The sequence below is a fragment of the Saccostrea echinata genome, unplaced genomic scaffold, assembly GCF_033153115.1.
Source record: "Saccostrea echinata isolate AGI-Se365-2 ecotype Australia unplaced genomic scaffold, CSIRO_AGI_Sech_v1 ptg000025l, whole genome shotgun sequence".
Classification (NCBI taxonomy): Eukaryota; Metazoa; Mollusca; class Bivalvia; order Ostreida; family Ostreidae; genus Saccostrea; species Saccostrea echinata.
In genome coordinates this window covers 28540199-28563101 of record NW_026889774.1, presented here as the reverse complement: position 1 = coordinate 28563101, position 22903 = coordinate 28540199, and the positions used below count along the sequence as shown (strand labels likewise).

At 33.4% G+C, this 22903-nt stretch overlaps 1 protein-coding gene and 1 non-coding gene across 2 annotated transcripts; both read left to right on the top strand.

The window, feature by feature from the left end:
* The first annotated feature begins 2 nt into the window (after positions 1-2).
* On the top strand, positions 3-15986 carry LOC133192322 (ribonuclease P protein subunit p38-like). Its single transcript, XM_061328346.1, has 5 exons — positions 3-128; positions 3380-3430; positions 12893-13198; positions 13815-14034; positions 14637-15986. The coding sequence occupies exons 1-5, from the start codon at positions 7-9 to the stop codon at positions 15150-15152; spliced, it is 1215 nt and encodes a 404-aa protein (XP_061184330.1). The 5' UTR covers positions 3-6; the 3' UTR covers positions 15153-15986.
* Positions 15987-22375: 6389 nt separating this feature from the next.
* On the top strand, positions 22376-22597 carry LOC133193047 (small nucleolar RNA U3). The gene has a single exon (XR_009721875.1). It is a non-coding gene; the product is annotated as a small nucleolar RNA U3 (small nucleolar RNA).
* Positions 22598-22903: the final 306 nt, after the last annotated feature.

The window sequence follows — 22903 nt, the reverse complement described above, 5'->3', positions numbered from 1 at the left end:
TTCACGATGGCGGCCCCCATGTTATCCGTCTCAGACATCCAAGGCTCAGTAAAAAATCAAATTCGAGCGAAACAGCAGAAGAAAAAACGCAAGAAAATGGTTCTGTGTAGTCCATATTCAAATTCTAGGTAAAGCTAACATTAAATGTTGACTTGCAAACCTTAATATTTCACACTGGTTAACGAGACGTCACGTTCTTATCAGATGAACACAGCTAGAGAATTTATGAACAGAAGTTCGAAATTTTATCAATATTTTCATAGTACTTGGTACGTATGTAAATACACGAAGACTACATCAAAATGCATTATATTTAGGATGATTAAACCGTTTGCGCAAGTGCAGGGAGCTTTGTTAAAGATACAATCTACATCTCTTTAGTCATAGAGATCTGCAATTTAGTCATAGCGTCAGCAATTTTATCCATGAAGTGCAAATAAATGAGAAACAGGCAAAAATCTTACCAGAGAGCTTTGTGATCGTACAAAGCTCATTGATAGGATTTACGACTGTTTCTCATTTATCAGCACTTTATTAATAAAATTACAAATTGCTCTAGTACATGTAGTGGATCCTCAGCTTCCTTTACATAAATGAGTAAAAACAGAGAAATTTACGGTGTGACAGTTGGGGCGAGCGCAGTTGTACCATTAAAAATACACTTGTAACGATCCGCCACTTCAAACCTCAAGTTGCACTAGTCATCTAGACTGTGACGTCACATGATGTAATGGAGTTCATCAGAGTTTACGGAGACAGCCGAGCATCTGGTTGAACGAGACTATAGGCCTAGTGCAATTTTAAATGAAAGACATTGTAGAATATTTTTTTATTTCTTTTAAGCTTTCTACAAACTGCAAACCTTTTATATTTTATGTTATTTATTTATTCGCCATTATGGCATGGAATCCTGGTAGCAAAGGAATTCTGGGAAGGTTTCACACAAAAATTTGCTGACATATATGTCATTACAAATTTTCTCTTTTCTTACTCATTTAAGTCTATTGAACACGCTTTGCGCTGCTCCCTGTATGTGAATTTGTACATGAAGATTATTGTTATAAATAAAATTATGTATTTCTTGTTACGACCATGTTAACTTGTTTTCCTTCATATTTAACTAGAAAAAAACATAATATTTTCCATTGCCTAATAAAGAAGTCAGTCTTAATTGCTACTGGAAATAAAAACCCAATGTGGTCTAATATATTATAATTCCGATTCCCAAGCAGAAACTTATAATTTATGAATATTTGATCGATAAATTTTATAACTTATGATATTTGTAATTGCTTTTATTATGAAGACATTACAATTTATCATGTTTCAATGTTAAGGTCAAGATCTAGTAAATGAGTCTAGTCTGTCTTTTTTCAGTTAGATCCATTATGACGTCATAATTGATTTAAACTTACTTTTTCCTGTATTTTACGGCTATATTAAACTGAATTATCTAGATATTGATGCATTTTCATTGAATTCAATTTGAAATCATGTCAAAAGGAACCCTTGATTCCTATGTTCAATTTTATATCAATTTAAAAGAGGAGGTCAAGAAGATATGAAAAACCATTTACTGAGAGACTGTATGCAATATTCATATTGATACATTTCCTTTGTATGAGATGGAGAAAAATCCCATTTTTAGCTCTACTGGTCAGAGACCAGAAGAGCTTATGCGATAGTAAGGTGTCCATCGTCCGTCCGTCTGTCTGTCTGTCTGTCTGTCCGTCCGTCTGTAAACAATTTTTCAAAATGTTACTCCTCCTACAGTTTTGGTCTGATTTCAATATAACTTGGCACACAAGTAGACTACACTAAGATACATAATTCTGTGTATCGGTTTTTGATTTTGATGAACGGTGTTGCCATGGTTACTAAAAATAGAAATTTCTGTGAAAAACATTCAAAATGCTACTCCTCCTACAGTTTTGATCTGATTTCAATATAACTTGGCACACAAGTAGACTATACTAAGATGCATAATTCTGTGTATCGGTTTTTGATTTCGATGAACGGTGTTGCCATGGTTACTAAAAATAGAAATTTCTGTGAAATACTTTCAAAATGCTACTCCTCCTACAGTTTTGATCTGATTTCAATATAACTTGGCACACAAGTAGACTATACTAAGATGCATAATTCTGTGTATCGGTTTTTGATTTCGATGAACGGTGTTGCCATGGTTACTAAAAATAGAAATTTCTGTGAAATACTTACAAAATGCTACTCCTCCTACAGTTTTGATCTGATTTCAATATAACTTGGCACACAAGTAGACTATACTAAGATGCATAATTCTGTATATCGGTTTTTGATTTCGATGAATGGTGTTGCCATGGTTACTAAAAATAGAAATTTCTGTGAAATACTTTCAAAATGCTACTCCTCCTACAATTTTTGTCTGATTTCAGTATAATGTGGCATACAAGTAGACTACAGAGATACATAATTGGTGTTATTGTTTTTTGATTTTGTTGAATGATGTTGCCGTGGTTACTTAAATCAAAATTTCTGTAAAATTGTTCTAAAAGGCTACTCCTCCTACAGTTTTAGTCTGATATAATAATAAATCTTGCCACAAAAGAGACTAAACCAAGGATCATTATTCTATTTATTGCTGTTGCAAAGTTTCAAGTCCAAGTGCTACTTTTATCTTCCTTTATAAATACAACCAGTAGAGCTACAGTCTCATCAGAGACTTCTGGTTATACCTGATGTCCTTCATTTTTCATTGAAAAGGGGAGTTTAAAATATGTTTTTACGTTGAGTTTATCTAAAAATTATGTCCCAATACACCTCAATTTACTTAGCTATAATTATAATAATTGATTACTAAAGGAATTTGTAACTCAAATTTGAGAAATCTGTGGGCACTCTTCTTTTACTAGATCTTGACCTTAAATTGAACTTGCAATCATTGGACCAGATTTATCAATTATCAAATGAATTCTTCAGTGCCATTGTATAACCTTGCTTACAAGGTAAAATAAATGCTAGTGTAATAGCAACACATGTATTCAAAGAAAACTGGTAAATTTCATTTATTATCAAAATTTTCTGAGCTTATAGCCTTAAAATTCAAGATGACATGTATTCTCCTGTTAATACAGAACCTCTTAGTTCATTGCTGTTCATTTAAATGTTAATTTACAAGTTTTAGTAACGTTTCACCCGTAATATTAACTATACGTGCTAAGACAATGTCGTCAAAATTTTCAGCAAATTTTTGTAGCTGCATTTCTTTTTTAGTCTAATAATATTTTCAATTTTCCCCAACGTATTTATGAACAAAAAAAAAATTCAAACTTTGATGACTCATTATGATGTAGAATGTATTTGTAGCTAAATTCAAAATTATTTACATTTTTTTTTTCAGTCCTACTTTAACAACAGAAACACAGGAACAGATTTTGCAGAAATTAGTAGAGTAAGTCATGTATATATTTGTAAATACTCATACATTAATTAATCCATCAATTATTATTTAGAAAATCAGTAAAATTATGAAATTTGTGAAAACATTTCAGATGAAGTAAAGGTGACTCTTGATGAATTGAACTCTGATCTCTTGAAGTCCTTGATCTCTCTAGGTCCCTCGTCCTGATATTTTTTTAACTCTAGTGATCAGAGGTCAGATATGTTATGTATAATACAATGAACTTGAACGAATGGGTGTCTTTTTATGTAATTGAAATACATGTATATCAACATTTTATCTTTTATGAAATATACTTGTTTGATAGTAAAAAAAAAATACAAATTGTTTATACTGTTACCCTTTTATGGTTGTCTTTTGAGTAAATACTGTTTTATGATGTCCCCTTACATAAAATAATTAAATAAAATGACAATATGTATTTATTGTAATTTTATTCATACTCCAGATCTGTTAACTTACCTAAATGCAAATAAATATCACTGTTAAAAAAACACATGTATAAGTATTATTTTGGGAATGGAGAATCAAAATCTTCCAGTTAGAATAATTTTAAAACCAATCAAGTAACCCTGAAATTTCTGAACTCTTGAAGTTCTGAAGTTTTACCATGGTCCCGTGGACTTCGAGTTATCAAGAGTCATTAAGTCACCTGTAAATAATCTGTTTAAGAGAGAGAAAAGGTAATACTTTTTCCTCCTTTTTAGCTCGCCTGAGCCAAAGGCTCAAGTGAGCTTTTCTGATCACATTTTGTCTGTAGTCCGTCTGTCTGTCCGTTGTCGCATAATTTACGTTCCGGATACTTCGCGTTCCAGCCGGAACCTTAAAATCATAATATTTGTTCCGGATTTTACTGTAAGTTTGGTTCCGGCCATGGCTGCAATCTTCGAATCGCGGAGTCTCTCAATTATTATCGTCCAGTTTTCATTCTATACTGAACCTTAGAAGTAGTTTTTTTTTTCCTTGAGGATTAAGCATGGCGCAGCGGCATGCCATTTTCATGTGGCGCAATGTTCTTTTTATAAGGCGTCATGCCCTTTTTGTACAGCCAGTTTTAAAAATAAATAAATAAATAGCCTAAGTAAAGATGGTGAAATACGCTTTCTGATACATGTACACCGAATAAAATTTGGGGCATGAAAGAAAATTTGGTCGCATGAAAGGCTTTGTTAATCTAATGCATACAAATTAAGTCCCTTTGTTTATTTAGTGCATGTCAGGTGTGAATTTCTCGCTTGGATGCACGCAGACCCGGTATTTACAGGGTAAAGAGGATAGAAGATAAACTAGACTGAGATTACACAAGCCTAAAAAGAAGCACAATGTCAAAGATAAATTTGATCAGTTAATTTTAATTTTATAATCTGATAAAGTAAAGAATTAAATACAGAATGGTATATGTATTTACAGAGATGCATTCTCTGTTTAAATGATATTACACGTGTTGCAAATTCCACAATGTCGAGCCTCGAATACATGGCTTCGATCCATTCCTCATAGATGTTATCACTAAAATGGCATGAAAATATCGTTAATATCCCATTAGAAATAAACAAACATAAAATATATAATTCAAGATAGCTATATAGTTTTTTTGTGATAAATTAACAATGAATACTTCATGAATATGCTGCTTATTCTGCAATGAAACAAACGTGGTTTATTCCCTTAGAATAAACAAACACAAGTAATTAATGAAAATTATGTTGTTGTTGTTTTTTAAAGACCGTAGGAAGAAAAAAAAAACAAGGTTGAAATATGAAAAGTAAAGACCAGCCATGTTGATTGTGAAAATAGCAGTGAGGTAAACTGAATTAGCTCAAATATTTTAATAAGATAAAGGTTTTAGCAAATTTTAAATATTTTTTTTTTTATGTTTTAAAGGCCTTGAAGTGCACTTTTCTGTAACTTCCATGCATGTCCTACCCACCCACCCCTTAATATGTTTGGGAAATAACTTTTATTCCTCGGTGTTTTTTGAACATAAAACACAAAAAAATGACAATTTTTATGACACTTTAAAACTCTGTCGCTTTATACATACCATTATGTTTAATGAATATCAAAATTTGTAGAGAAAAAATCAAATATATATACATGTAGGCAAAAGGCAAGCTGCAATAATGTAACACTCCTCCATTTTTTTTTTAAATCTCAGTCCCCTCCCCCAAATTTAAAAAAAGGAGGACGTTATAACAGCTCCAAAAAAAAAAAAAAAAAAATGTAAGTTAATTATCTGAGCCCCCCCCCCAATGGAGGAGTTTAAATTATACCATCTGCAAAAATGTAAGATTGTTAATTTTTTTTTATCATTTGCAAATTAAAATAATTATTATTCCAGGTTACAATTTCTGAGAGTAATATCAAACATTTTTGTTTCCTGTTCATTTTATTCCACCTTATAAAGAGATAATAGTAAAGTTTTTTCAAGACTTTTTTGTATCAAAGTTGTTTCTGTTCCACTTCATAACAAAGATAAAGTAGTCCAGAACCATAATTATTGTCAGAATTAACGTTCCGGGTTACAATTGCGAAGAGTATTTTCAAACATATTTGTTACATGTACTAGGTTGTTTCTTTTCCACTTCTTTTACGAAGAAAAATTAATTAATTTATTACGAATAAAAATTAATTAACGTTCGGGGTAACAATTGCTAGGTATTTTCAGATATCTTTTGTTACTAGGTTGTTTCTTTTTCACTTTATTACGAAGAAAAAGTAGCCCGGAACTAAAATTATGGTCATAATTCACGTTCCAGGTTACAATTGCTGAGAGTATTTTCAAATATTTCTGTTACAAGGTTGTTTCTTTTTCACTTTATTACAAAGATAAAGTAGCCCGGAACTAAAATTTTGATCATAATTAACGTTCCGCTTTAGAATAATCAGGGTTTTTTTTAGGTTTTAAAATTAAGGGCCTGGGCCTTTCCATTTGGGAAAAATTTGCGACATTTAGTTAAAATTGGGAAAAATATCACAATTCACATTTTTCTAGAAAAAATTCAAATAAGAGCCATTTCTTTACTTGCAAGGCATTCACTGACTTATTTATATTCAATAAATCTTATTGAAAATCAGTTTAACTTGTAATTGCTATTCTTTCTATAATATTTAGAATTATTTGACTTTAATGTCATGCTTCAAATCATCTTTTGGGAATTTTCTTTGATGAAATTGGGAAAAACACACACTTTTTACCATTGGGAATGGGGCCTATTACAGGCCCCCTACGACCCCTAAAAAAACCCTGATTGCTGAGAGTATTTTCAAATATTTCTGTTACAAGGTTGTTTCTTTTCCACTTTATTACGAAGAAAAAGTAGCCCGGAACTAAAATTATGGTCATAATTAACGTTCCGGGTTACAATTGCTAGGTATTTTCAAACATCTTTTGTTACTAGGTCGTTTCTTGTTCACTTTATTACAAAGAAAAAGTAGCCCGGAACTAAAATTATGGTCATAATTAACGTTCCGGGTTACAATTGCTAGATATTTTCAAACATCTTTTGTTACTAGGTCGTTTCTTGTTCACTTTATTGCAAAGAAAAAGTAGCCCGGAACTAAAATTATGGTCATAATTAACGTTCCGGGTTACAATTGCTAGATATTTTCAAACATCTTTTGTTACTAGGTTGTTTCTTTTTCACTTTATTGCGAAGAAAAAGTAGCCCGGAACTAAAATTATGGTCATAATTAACGTTCCGGGTTACAATTGCGAAGAGTATTTTCAAACATCTTTTGTTACTACATGTAGGTTGTTTCTTTTTCACTTTATTGCGAAGAAAAAGTAGCCCGGAACTAAAATTATGGTCATAATTCACGTTCCGGGTTAGAATTGCTGAGAGTATTTTCAAATATTTCTGTTACAAGGTTATTTCTTTTTCACTTTATTACAAAGAAAAAGTAGCCCGGAACTAAAATTTTGATCATAATTAACGTTCCCGGTTAGAATTGCTGAGAGTATTTTCAAATATTTCTGTTACTAGGTTGTTTCTTTTCCACTTTATTACAAAGAAAAAGTAGCCCGGAACTAAAATTATGGTCATAATCAACGTTCCGGGTTAGAATTGCTGAGAGTATTTTCAGATATTTCTGTTACAAGGTTATTTCTTTTTCACTTTATTACAAAGAAAAAGTAGCCCGGAACTAAAATTATGGTCATAATTAACGTTCCGGGTTACAATTACTGTGTATTTTCAAACATCTTTTGTTACTAGGTTGTTTCTTTTCCACTTTATTACGAAGATGAAGTAGCCCGGAACCATAAATTATGTTCCGGATTACAATTTCTGATATTATACTTTCATGTAAATTAGTTAAAATTGATTCGTCGAGAAACATTATTTTGTTAAAAGACACGATTACCCGCTGAATGATGAAGCCACGCCCTCCAGCGTAGCAACATGCAACATTGCAACACTGTTACATGTATATGTATTTGTATAAAAATTCAGTATAGTATAATAAATATTGCATGTAGTTGAATGTAACATTGAAAATTTTCACCCTTCGAAAACCATTGTCAACCTCGGCTGCGCCTCGGTTGACAGTGGTTTTCTTGGGGTGCACTCAGCTACATGCAATATTTATATAAGAATAATTTCAAAGCTATTTGTTACCTGTTCATTTTCTCCCACTTTAAAACACAGATAAAACAACCCCGGAACCAAGTTAACGGTTATAATAGACGTTCCATGTTACAAAAGCCAGAGTAATTTTAATTTCACAGATGTATTTCTTGTGACAAGACTTTCTCTAGGATACCAGCAATTTTGACCTTGACCTTGGAGTTTGAACTATTAAAAAAAATTAACCTTGGCCATAACTTTCGACATTTCATGCTAGGGCTTTTATATTTCACATGTATATTTCATGTGACTGGTCCATTGATTTTGACCCTTTGAGTTTGTCCCACTTTTTAAAAACTATAACCTTGGCCATATATAACTTTTGAACGGTTGGTTCTTGGGCTTTCATATTTCACAGGTATTTTCATTGATACAAGTCCTTTTTTGGAAAACAACATTTTTGATCTCTTGACCTTGGCCTTAGAGTTTATCTTGCACTTTAGAAACTTTACCCTTCACAAAAGACTGCCGTGCGGGAGCATCAGTGTTTCACAAATGCATTTTGTTTTTTATTACTTCTCACTTTACCTAATGTGTTTACATTAAAGCGTTTGAACTTTTTTTTAACTATTAATCTAAAACAAATCCAGTATTTAATGTGAGTATGTAACCCTGTCTTTGACACATAGTCTTTCAATTTTAGCTTTAAAAGTCTATTATTATTTATTAATTGCTGTAGACATATACAGTACCTTATCACATTTCAACAGTAACAAACAATGCAAAATAATACACAATGGCATTGTATGGTAGTTTTATAGATTACACAATCGTCATATACATGTATAATGATATCATGGAGAATTACCATATCATATAAGAAAAAACTTTCTCTCAACTTAAAAGCATAATGGATATATGTCCCAAAATTACAGAGATCATGGACGTTGTGAGCACTTAATAATTGTACAAATTTGAAAAAAAAAGACTTCTGTCAGTAATACTTCTCGACATATTTTTAAAGAAGCTTTTCAAAATGCAGGCAATTTAAAAACAAAATGGTATTCATCCTCTACTTCACCACTGCCCCCTCCAAGTTAAATTTTCGTTCGTACGTTATAACAACTCTCGTTTCATCTTCACCCCCCCCCCTTTTTAAATATTTCTAGATCCACGCATGTTCATTTTAACACATTCTACACATTCCACTCTCCCTAAGTATTTTATTATGTCGTCCTGTCTCATTTTCAAGATTATAAGATGAAAGCCTAATTCGACTAACTTGAAATGGAGCTGTGCAGTTTTAAACTGACGAAAACTACACGCCGCATTTTCGTTTCACGGGGGGAGGGGGATATTTTCCATTTTCCACTGCATTCTATAGCGGAAAACATGTTTTAACAGAATTACAGAGTAATCTCTTCTTCTTTCCAAATACATGTAATTATTGTTTTGAAACTTCGTTTATTTATATATATATCATTCAGATATGCCTTTTGAAAATAGAGGTAGGTGACAAAACAGTTCTGAATACATGGTATTTTTAGCGAAAAATGTGATATTTAAGCGGAAATCAAAATACATAAGGACATTCAATAAATTGTTATGTAAAATATTATTATATCTATGCCTCTTCCGTTAGCCAGTCGGGCTAAGTTTTCTGCCCCCTGCGGGGGGAGGGTGTAGGATTTTGCGCAGACTTAACAATACTATTCATTTCTCAGGATTGTAAAATACAAATCTGTATCTGTATTACATTTCCTGCTCAGAGTTATTATTACAAATGCTGATACCTGCACTTACCTGTATAAATAAAAATGAGTTGAGTTTTATTCAATATAGTTTTTAGCTGTGTCGAAACCTTTGCTGGCATTACATTGATTGTTTAAAAAATAAATTTTATCCGAGAAAAAAAAATCCACAAAAATTTTTATTGAATTATAACAGGAATTTGTTTTTCTTCAAAGTAAATGCTTTATAAATTTTCCGCTGAAATATCATGTCTATTCACACCTTTGCAAGTCCTTCGCCCATACATCTCCTATTAAGTTCATTCATGTATTGTGATTTAATGATATAGTTGGCTTTACAAAAACGCAATGGGTGTTTGAAAAAATATATATAAAGATATTAAAATATTATCCAATAATTTTTTTAAATCGTAAATATAATTCATCTATCAGCATTACCAGCTGATCAGGGTGCCCCTTGCCTAAAACTCCTTTAAAATTGCGGAAATGACATACAATGTACAGCGATTCGCATGACTGCATATTGTATCGATAGAAGGGAGTCATAAAACAACATGATGGGATATATCAATGTAAACAAGTTTCACACCTTCGCGTTCCTTTTGTTTATACAAAGAACCAACATAGTTACGTATAATCCCATGGATTATAGTATTGGTACATGTATTAATTTAAGACCGTATATTGGGACTTCTTCTAAATCGATATACATTTACACATGTAAATGCTGCTGCATCGTATAACCCGTTAAGAGAAAAAAAATCCAAATTATTTGTAAATATTAATTATAAATAAATTTTTTAAAAGGGTGTTTGGATGCCCGGAACGTTTATTATGGCCGGAACCAAACTTACGCGGGCCGGAACGTTTATTATAGCCCGGAACCAATATTATAGGTATTTAGCGTTCCGGCCGGAACGCTAAGTTACCCGGAACGTAAATTATGCGACACCGTCCGTCCGTCTGTCTGTAAACTTTTCACATTTTCGACTTCTTCTCAAGAACCACTGGGCCAATTTCAACCAAACTTGCCACAAAGTATCCTTGGGTGAAGGGGATTCAGGTTTGTTCAAATGAAGGACCACGCCCTCTTTCAAGGGGAGATAATAAAGAATTAGTGAAAAATTAATAGCATCTTTTAAAAATCTTGTTCTCAAGAACCACAAAGCCAGGGAAGATGAAACTCATGTGGAAGCATCCTCAGGTAGTGTAGATTCAAGTTTGTTCAAATCATGACCCCCGGGGGTAGGGCGGGGCCACAGTGGAGGATCAAAGTTTTACATAGAAATATATTGGAAAAACCTTTAAAAATCTTCTTCTCAAGAACAGCAAAGCCATGATGAGTCATATTTATACGGAAGCATCCTCAGGTAGTGTAGATTCAAGTTTGTTCAAATCATGGCCCCCGGGGGTAGGCCGGGGCCACAATGGAGGATCAAAGTTTTACATAGAAATATATAGGAAAAATCTTTAAAAATCTTCTTTTCAACAACAGCAAAGCTCTAATTGGTCATATTTATATGGAAGCATCCTCAGTTAGTGTAGATTCAAGTTTGTCCAAATCATGACCCCCTGGGGTAGGGCGGGGCCACAGTGGAGGATCAAAGTTTTACATAGAAATATATGGGAAAAACCTTTAAAAATCTTCTTCTCAAGAACAGCAAAGCAGTGATGAGTCATATTTATATGGAAGCATCCTCAGGTAGTGTAGATTCAAGTTTATTCAAATCATGACCCCCGGGGGTAGGGCGGGGCCACAATGGAGGATCAAAGTTTTACATGGAAATATATAGGAAAAATCTTTAAAAAATCTTCTTCTCAGGAACAGCAAAGCCCTGATTGGTCATATTTATGTGGAAGTATCCTCAGGTAGTGTAGATTCAGTTTTGTTCAAATGTTGACCCCCTGGGGTAGGGTGGGGCCACAATGGAGGATCAAAGTCTGAAATAGAAATATATAGGAAGATTTCTTCTGATGAAGAACTGCAAAGCCATGATTAGTCATTTTGATATGGAAGCATCCTCAGGTAGTGTAAATTCAGTTTTGTTCAAATGATGACCCCGGGGTAGGGTGGGGCCCAATAGGGGGATCGAAAGTTTTACATAAGAACATATAGAAAAAATATTTCTTCTCAAGAACAGAAAAGCTATGTTTAGTCATATTGATATGGAAGCATCCTCAGGTAGTGTAGATTCAAGTTTGTTCAAATGATGACCCCCTAGGGTAGGGTGGGGCCACAATGGAGGATCGAAAGTTTTACATAAGAACATATAGAAAAAATATTTCTTCTCAAGAACAGAAAAGCTATGTTTAGTCATATTGATATGGAAGTATCCTCAGGTAGTGTAGATTCAAGTTTGTTCAAATGATGACCCCTGGGATAGGGAGGAGCCACAATGGGGGATCAAATTTTTACAAAGGAATATATGGGAATTTTTTTTTTAAATCTTTTCAAGTACAACAAAGCCATTTGTTATTTTGACATGGAAGCATCATCAGGTAGTTTAAAATTCAAGCCCCCCCCTCCCCCCCCCCCCCCCATAATCTTTTCAATACTGAACTGATTTGTGCTTTTGCCTAGCCAATGTGCTCAGGTGAGTGATGTGGCCCATGGGCCTCTTGTTTTGAGTAAGGACAACTAAGGAATTTCTTCTGGCATTTTTTTTACTGCCAGAACTTGAGACCTAGTAAATGAATTACTATTAAGTTACTTGTGCACTATTTTTTCTTCAGTATCTTTAGTAGTAACATACCAAAACTGTGTAAATTTAGAATTAACCAAAAAAAAAATACTGTAAAACAACTGTTGTGCTTTATCTTTGACTCTCATAGTTGATAAATATTGAATACAAAAAATTTTACTAGTTATTGTAATTACAGTAAAATCTGTCTAATCTGACACCTGTGCAATCCATTTCACTGTGGATTCCAGTCTTTATTTTGATTCCCACTTTACTGTTTTCCATATTGTTTACACTGTACAATCCAACACCCTGTCTATTCTGTCACCAAATTTGTATCCCAGTGAATGTTGGATTAGACAGGCTGTATATTCTGTGAAGATTTTGAAAATTAAGTTTATCATCAACTATTATTTGTTATTACCAGTTATTAAGTTCATGTTTGTACTTCAGATCAATAAAACCATTAGGAATTGCAGAGGAGAGAGAACAGAGACGAAGACAAACAAAACAGCAGAGAGTTCTAAAATGTAAAAGCAATCTTAAAAACAAGAGGAATGGTGTAAAAGACCTGCCTGAGGCTGGTTTGGAGGGTGCATCAGAGCAGGGAAGGGACGGGGAAAATACGTTGGAGAAAGTCATCAAAAGCACAGGAGATGTGAAGGATAAAGAAAGTGTTCAGCCCCAGGGGCCAGAACCATCAACTGATGTGCAGACAAAGGAAAAGACTGATAGGGAGAGTAGAATCAAGTCTGACAGGTAATTTTAGTGAAGATCTGTAGTCTTTTTATCTGCTTTTGTATGATTACTGTATATATGTGACCTATTTTACAAACCTTGAAATGTAATATTTTAGCACTATTTTGTTTTTAAAAAAAATCATAATTCATAGGTTTCAGTACAAGACTGTCATTTAAGTTCTAGTACATCAAAGCTGGTTATTTTGTCATTGTGAAAATGGGTCAAAAGTTCTGTACTTCCTGTAGAAAGAAAACATATAATGTATGTGTACATGTACCAGTAATGCTGTCTTCCCCATGCATTTTTAAAATATTGTTGAAAAGTAAAATGTACCTTTGCATCTATTAAATTAAATCACAGGAGTTTGCATACCTATCAATTTCACCAAAATTTTTAATAAATGAAAAAATACATAATGCCTATAATATTTACTGAAAATTTTGGTAAAATTGATAGGTACGCTAACTCCTATGATTAAATAAAAACAATTTATAATTCATGATTAATTGCTGAGATTATTCACCTCAAAGTGTTGAAATAAATAGAGAATTAATTTTGACATGTTACAATCTCAAGCCATAAATACTCCGTGTAAAAAAAAATTATCTGACTTTTCTAGTACCTGTATTTTTAGATCAAAGCTCTGTTTTGGGATTAAAGAAGTTATTAAAGGCCTTGAGAGAGATCAAATGCAATTGGTTCTTGCTTGTCAGTCATGCAAGCCTGATATGCTTACACAACATCTGATTGGCCTAGCAGCCAGTAGGAGCTGCCCAGCCTCTCTCATTTCAAATTTGAGCAGCACGCTGTGTCCTGTCTTGAAAATTTCTTCACTGATGGCAATAGGCATCAAGGTAATGATCCAATTTTTTTTCATCATACGACCATTGTTGAATACTGTAGAAGTACATTTTTCTGCATAGTATTAATTTACGCTATGTATGGGGTCACAAATTTTCTGCGGAAATTTGTCCCAGCACATAAAGTAAATTTAAGGCATATAATGGCAATTTAAGAAATCTGTGTAATTTTTCTACCCAAAATTTTGACCCCATGGAAAAAAGTACATTAACAGTATGCTAAGTTCCTTTCTACAGCAATTCCAAATTTGAAATGTTATCAAATAAGATTTTCTTAGAGAGAGCTATATTAAGAAATACTTACACTAGCTGTTACACTGTTGTAAAATATTTGTACATGATTACTGTTATTCCCCCCCCCCCCAACTATATTGAAAGAGGAAGCAAATACATAGGTATTTCTTATACAGATTCTAGATTCTTAAATTTATCATTCAAAATACATGTATATTATCAATGTTATTAAAAGAAATCTTATGAGGTATGCTGTGGATAAAATTTCAATAGAATACATGCATATATTTTGTTTCAAAATCTTTGTTTCATTTTATAACTTCAAGAAAAGAATAAAAGATTCAAATTTTGATTAACTTCAGAAAAACCAGCCCAAGGAATCCTCATCATTAGATGAAGCTGTGGAGTTTATTTCAAACCTTATTCCTGTACAAACTCTGCCATGGATAGAAAGTGTGTCTGTCAAAAATGTACCAATCACAGATCTTGATACAGAACATATGAAGGAAAAAGCTAGTACAGAAACTGTGAAGGAAGAAGCCAAATCAGTGGCTGAAAAAACTACAAAGGATGCAGAGTTCCTAAATACACAAAAGGATGTAGAAAAACCGGACTATTCTCAGTTTTATGTTTACAAAAAAGACAGTCCATTTGCGGCAAAATCTTTTGGAGCAGACTTCATTCCATTTTCAGTCAGTTCTGGTGAGGTGAACATGGATGTAGTTCCAGATTTTGGTAGAAAGAGAAAAAATAATAAAGAAGATGGTGTCCAGGTTAAATTTAGGAAATATCAGGAAACTGAGTATCTGCCTGTGTTTGGGAATGACAAAAAAGTCAAAAAGAAAAGGAAGAGAAATAAAAATAAAAGCAATGTTTAAAAGTGAACAGAGCTCATCCTGTTTTTAGCCCAACTGACCCAGTTGTAGAAGCTTGGGTGAACATCAGTCTGTCAACTTTTAAGCCCACCTGAATTGAAAGCTGAAAGTTTTATCTTTTGAATATTGCCTGCTACACAGGCATTTGACGTTTCAACTGCAGAACTGTAGCTCTCTAGAAAATTTGGACAGACAAACCAGAGTTACAGATGAAAGCATTGTAAAAAAAAAACTTCAATTAACGGCAAAGCTTTTTTTTCTCGCACGCTAGGGTATTATTTTATGTATTAAATGCATTCCCCCATTAAAAGCATGGTATCCTTTAATAAACCATATATCTAACTCCCAGTCTTGTTCCTTCATTTACCTTCCAATGATCCTATACAGGGCTTTGTGGCCACAGAATGTCATTTTCAAAAATTTTGCATTCTGACATCCACTTTGGGACCATTGAAAAGAAAATAAAGTATCAAGTTTATGAGTAAAACATACGGTTAATTAAAAGATACCATACTTTTTGCATGGGAACACATATAATACCAGAAAAAATATTCTGACTTTGTGTGAGGCAAAAAAGTTTTGCCGTAAATCTAAAGTTTACTTGAGAATAGTTGCATATTGATGAAATTTATAATGGCCCTGTTTTACTTACATTGAAGATTTTTAAAGATTTTTTCTCATATTGATCAGGATAGCTCCATTTCACCCTTTGGCTCAAATGAGCTAAAAAGCTGCAAGTTGTTCGAATTCAAGCAACTTCATGTAGTATTATGAAAAAAAAAATATTCAATTCTGTCTAAATCATTGTCTTTAGTGTCGAATAGACCTTTCAACTTTCCAACCTACAAAGGGGTTAGTTTCAGAATTGTAGTTGAGAAAGAAATAGAAAGAAAAATTACATGTTTGTCTGTCTTAATCCTATGCATTCAAAGGTAAAGCTTATAGAGTACTTTTAAGTTGCTGCCTCTATGCTCTACAACTGATGTCTGTGAAAATTTTCTGTCCCATAGAGCTGCCTCTGGTTTGTTTGAATTTTCAAACTGTCAGAGAGCTACAGAACATGCACAGTTCTGTAGCTTAACATTAATAATAATGAGATACATTATTGAATCTACTGATTATTTTTATCTGATTTTAAATTATCTTCATCAGTCAAGTAAGCTGCATCAAATTGCAAAACTATGCACCTGTTCAGGGGCGGATCCTGCAATTTTTGAAAAGGGGGGGGTTCCAGGTCGGTGCCCCCAATACTCAAGCATAGAATCACACCACAGGCACTTCAAGCCCGTAAAAACGGTTTTCAAAGGAGACAACCTCCTTGGCACCTCACTCTAAAATCCTACTAAAGTATTTCGGGGGGGGGGGGGGGGGGCTTCCTCTAACTATTCGGTACATTTTTTCTTTCAAATACTTGAATTTAAATTGTGCATTTTTACCTTCCAGCACAAAACTTCCATATTAAAACTACAGCAAGATTATTCTTAGTAAAAGTGAATCCCTTCACCCCGCCCGCATTACACGGGAACATTTTAAAATCTTTCTCTTCATTGATTAAAATATCTCCATAATATAAGGAGAGAAATATATTCTCTGATGCACACTCCCTTTCATAATGTTTTATGTATACATGTACTTCTTAAAGTTTGATACTTCAGAAGATAGTCCAAAAATTGCATAGCTAAAGTTTGCCGGAATCTTACTGATGATAATCAAAATGAATCCTTGCGTGATACTTGTGGGTGGTTGGGCCCGGGACACGGAGTTTAGAAGGTTACACAGAGGAAAGCAAATACGCGAAACTCTATCTAGAGTGCAGAAAGAGCAGATATTGCAGGGGCGTAGCTTGACCTTAAATTCTAGCGAGGCAAAAGTATTGCTGCCAGGGGTCTGGGGGCCGCCTCAGGCCCCCAGCAGGTCCAGGGCGGAGCCCTGGTTGGGAGGGGGGCAGAAAATTAATTTGGGGGTTTTCGAATGTAAAAAACATACTTGTCCTGGACAGAAATTTCTTAATTTTACCGGTTTCATTTCATCATTGAATACTTTAGCATGCATGTAAATCTTATACGGTACCAATTTTGATGCACTAGATGCGCATTTCGAAAAATTATGTCTTTTCAGTGATGCTCATACCGGAACGTTCGAAATCCGAACTAAAAAAAAAATTTGAAGAGCTGAAAAAGGGGTGCCAAATACTCGAGCCAAATACGTCGAAGGATCAGAGCTATGCATGAGTGAGATAATCCTTAATTTTGAAATAAATTTCTAAATTTTACCTCAGCAATTAAATATTATCCGTATTTTCAAGCATATGATACTACATATACTTCAAAAGTATTTAATGGAGTAAATAAAAATGTTTATTCAAACACATTCGAAGATGAATACATATTTTATTAATTTTATATGAAAGTATAACATTTTATAGAAATGTTAAACAAGAACCATAGTTTTAAAAACAAATATTTTCTGCAATGTATTATTAATCGTGGGAAGGTGGTGCTGAAAAATCTAGTGAGGCAGTTGCCTCATCGCCACAGTGGAAGCTATACGCCCCTGTATTGAAATCTATATTACAGAAAAAACCTCTCTCTCTCCCTCTCTCTCTTTCTCTCTGCGAAAATAAAAAAGGGGGAGGGGTTCCAACCCCCGGACTCCTCCACCCTCTTGATCCACCAATGCTGTTGTTGATTTCAAAGATGCTATTGCCGTGGTTACTAGAATTGGACAATCATGCGCGGATCCAGGAATTCTTTCCAGGGGATCCATATTTACTATAAAAAAAAATAAACCTAGAAATTCTTTTGTACGAAAGCCCATTGAGCTCATTTTCGTAGATAAAAAAAAATATACTTTTCGCGTTATAAGCGAAACTTTCGCGAATAAACGCGAAACTTTCGCGTTATAACGCGAAACTTTCGCGAATAAACGCGTAACTTTCGCGAATACTAGTAAACGCGAAACTTTCGCGTTATAACGCGTAACTTTCGCGAATAAATGCGTAACTTTCGCGAATAAACGCAAAACTTTCGCATTATAACGCGAAACTTTCCCTGTAAAACAGAGACAATTGCATAAGTCTACAGTTTGTTTTAATTTTTAATGATCTAGTTTATTCATTACAGTGAAAAACGAAAGACTATTTTGAACTTGGATTATCACGAGCTGAAATTTTATGTTTTCTCGCCATTGAATGCGTCTTTCCTCTTTCTTAATCTTTTTTGCCGTCACATTTTGTCTTTCTCAATGCTGTTCAATACAAGTTTTGAAGCGTATGGTAGAGGAGCGAAAATACAAGTCTAATTTCAATTAGATTGAACACTCTGTATAGAATTTGAAATAAAAGATCTCAGAAAATTGACAACAATGAGGTAAATTTGTATATTTCACGGAACAACTGTGTCACATCACATGAGTAACCTAATGTGAAAATTCGATGACAAATATTCGTATCAAATATTTCATCTCCGATATAGACTCACTGTAGAAATACAACATTGTATTTTAAGGTTGCACCACTTGGTCATACCATTACTTACGAAAACATTGACAATTTATTCAAAGAAAGCAACGAGTGGAGATCTTCCTGAGAAAAAAAATTAGTCTACAGAATTTCTTTGATTAAACAAGTGAAAAACAAGGAAATCTTTAAAGGAATATTCATTTAATTAATTAGTAGGGCTTTGAGATTAAATGCAAAATCAACACTAATCTATCCATTTCTCGCATCAATTCTCTTTTACATCTTCTGAAGAAATGTAATTTATAAATTCATAGAAGTCCCCCTTGCGTTCATGTTTTTTATCTGTCAGTCAAGATCACAGGTTCCTAAGTAACTTGACTATATATGTATAATTTCGCGTTATAACGCGAAAGTTTCGCGTTTATTCGCGAAAGTTACGCGTTATAACGCGAAAGGTACGCGTTTATTCGCGAAAGTTTCGCGTTATAACGCGAAAGTTATGCGTTTATTCGCGAAAGTTTCGCGTTATAAAGCGAAGAATTTTTTTTTTTACCTACCAAAACGAGCTCAATGGGCTTTCGTACTTTTGACAAGCAAAAGGAAAAAAAAATATTGTCCATATCTGGAAAACATTTATTTTTATCTCCTTCATATGACTCGGTTTAAATTCAAAACAATAGAGTTACAGTCTCACCAGAGATTTCTGGTTCTCTTCATTATAACGAATGTATTTATTTTGCTTAACAACCATTTCATTCCCGGGGGGGGGGGGAGTAGCAACATTTTTTGAGTCAGATTATTTATTTTCATGCCAGTGAAGGACAGATTAAGTTATTATTTTCAAGATATGATCAAGGACAGATTTAAAATTTTTTTTAATTAAAAAAAAGGAAAACTCTAAAACTCTATTTCGTGGAGGGGGGGGGGGGGGGGGGCGCTAGTCAAGGACAGATTATTTATTTTCTTGGCAGTCGAGGATATATTATTTATTTTCAACTTTATTTATTTCCAAAATCTGCCAGCCCCCCCCCCCCCCTTTAGAATCATATGGTCGTCCCCTAATGCAGATATAAGAAATTGCACATATTTAGATCATGGTTATATCATATACACGATACATGTACAATCTATTCTCAGCAAGTAAGATAAGGAGACAATAAGATCCTGCTATGGAAACGGTTATTTTCAAACGGACCTCTTACTCAGTGGTTTGGTTTAAGGCAAACTCTTTACAAACGGACACGATTATTACCATACTTCTGGATCGGCTACTGGAATGGTCGTGAGTAACGTTGGTCAGGGTAGTCAGGTTTACATTAGAACTGGCCCTTCTATCAGCTCTGGCACTATATGTAGTGATACAAACGGCTACAGCAGTTTTGCTGGTTGGTCAATTGATTGATCATTGATTAAACTGTTAATAAAGATAAACCTATATGATTACTGAATATTTCTCATTTATAATTCAAATTAAATACCTAATTTTTTATTTAAAGAAGAAAAGGATGCCTAATTAGTTTAAGGTTCCTGCATGACAGTCACCGCGTGAAGAATATCGTTCTTTTCGTTCGTGTAAACCATGGAACCTGAAGACAAAATCTGTGTGAAAGCTTCCTTTAAGTTTGAATAAATCATGATCCGTGGGACCACATTAAAAGGACTAAGTTTCATATTGGAATATTTAGCAAAAAATCTAAAAAGAAAGGAGAGGTCATTTCGTCATATATATATATATATATATATATATATATATATATATATATATATATATATATATATATATATATATATATATATATATGCACATCATTGCACATTAAGTTGTATCAATTAAGAGTACAGATATATCTTAAATCAAGACAACCTATGTCTACAAGTGAAACTCAAAACACCACCAATGTACTAAATGGAAGAATTGCTCTTCATTATATGTTGTATTCTGTCTGTTATCTGTAATTATACATGTTATATGTTTATGCCCATTGGGCCCTGATTTGGTAATAAATCCTTTTCTATTCTATTCTGTATATGTGTGTGTGTGTGTGTATGTGTATTGGTAAGCAAGCATCTTTATTGTGACTCTCTGAACTAGGTTTGGACCACAATAGGTCAGTCTTTTGTATCGTATAATAAAAAAAAATCTCTAAAATAACTTTCTTTTCCCTGGAGATCGGCTAGAACAGTTTATCATTTTAAAATACAACAGGATTATTAGTCATACATAGTACTGTAGTGCAAAAAAATCAGCTTTGTTGAAAGAATTTCTCCTGGAACTAGGATGAGACCACAGCAGGAAGACAACATTTTTAAATTAGACCTTGAAGATAAAAATACTAGTATACGTAAATGCACAAAACAACTATGTCTAAGAACACCCTTCCTTCCGATATAGATCCCCGGGTTTTCCGATTATTATTATTTTTTTTTTATGAATCATCTTTTCATCTTATGCATACCATCAATTCTAAAATTTATCTAAAACTAACATTTTGTTCAAATTCCTATCCCACTCAATAAATAAATTCATATTTAACAAGAAGATTGCCAACTTTATTTGCAGGGCGAAAAGCGTGAAGGCAATGCCGAAGAAACAGGTTGTTTTATGAAAAAGACCTAGCATGTTTTGTGACTATATAGCAAGAACTCATGGTTTACATTTATACAGAAATTACGAAAAAATACTGAATATCAGAGATGAATTAACTAGTTTGTTATGGGCATCATAAATTTAAGCCAGACTGTAATATAACCATGTTAGATTATGTTAAATTGGTATAAAAGTCAATAAAGCTATAGTGATGTCAAACTCAGCACATATGTGAAACTCGAACAAAATACAGTTGGGGTTATGAGAATTATTTATCCGTAGTTAAAAATTTTCATCAAAGAAGATGTCTTTGTTAATTAAGAACTTCCTGTAAAAGGTTGCAAATTGAAGTGGGTAGGTATACCAACATCCCTAGAGAAGATCGCTTGTGTATCGTATGTAATTCTAACAGTATAGATGATGAAACTCATTTTTTGATAACGTGAAAAAATATGATCTTCAAAGAAAAGAAATTTGTCAATAAATTATAATTTTGTGGGCAAATGTATGAGATAACATGTTATGTAGTCATATATTTTTATACAGTGTACTGTCGTAAGATCGTTGTTAAAGTGAGCAATGTCATGTACTAATTATTATACTATCCATTTGGCTTGTCTTTTTATTGCTTTATATTAGAAATGAATATTCTGTTCCGTTTTATGAAACAATTTGTTTCTTAGGCATGCAGAGCCTTTCGCCTTGCAAACTCATATTTACAATGCTGGATTAATTTCAAACTGGTATTGCATATGTACATATACAATCCTATCGCCCCATTTTGTCAACATACGTGTAAGATTTAGTATTACACAGAGAGAGAGAGAGAGAGAGAGAGAGGAATTGAGTAAAGAGCAATAACTGTAGTAGGGTGAAACATGGATACAGATTGAATTATCTTTCTTTGGGGATTGCCGACCTGCATACTTACAATATATGTGTATTCCTTATTATGCAAAGTGGAAAATAAAATAAATATATAATCTCGAAATTTATTCATTGTTTGTTTAAACAATAATTAAAAACATCTGTTACTTACATATTTTAAAAAACTAAATTGCAATTACTCTTTCTAATTTTATGAAAATAAAAATGCATTGCCTTGCATGGAAATTTTCATACTTAATATTAGTCAAAGGTTTAAATATTATATAAAGTAATATTAACTATAAATAAACTAAGATCATACTCTTAGGGATCATTTCTATAGTATGTATCGCCGGGACACCAGGTAAAACTGTGTGAACCAGAAACCACGACGATGAGTCAGAGTGGCCCCTTCTGAGCGCGAAGCGGGCGAGGGCTGCTGGGCTTCACCGCCCAGCCCGGCCCTCGTCATTGATGAACGTTCCTCTCTCCCTTAAGTGGCGAGTTGGAGGAAGGGGTCACATTCTGAGTGGTTTCAAAACTTTTTACTAAGATATATGCAAGTTTAAGAATTCTTCTGAAGTCATGCTGTACAGTAGAATGTTCAAACCGAGCGACATTCATAGAACCACTTAATCAAAATGTAACTTCACGCATTTTTCAAAAAGTGTACAAACTTTCAATCATCATGATCATTTAACTCCATTTTTCTTCTTCTTCAAATTGTAATCAAACCTTTGTTATATAAATGATCACCATCACTCTTCCCTTGAACTTTGTCAGATAAGACACTATAGTATCCCAGAAGCTAAACATAGTTAATTAAAAAGAACTTGAGAA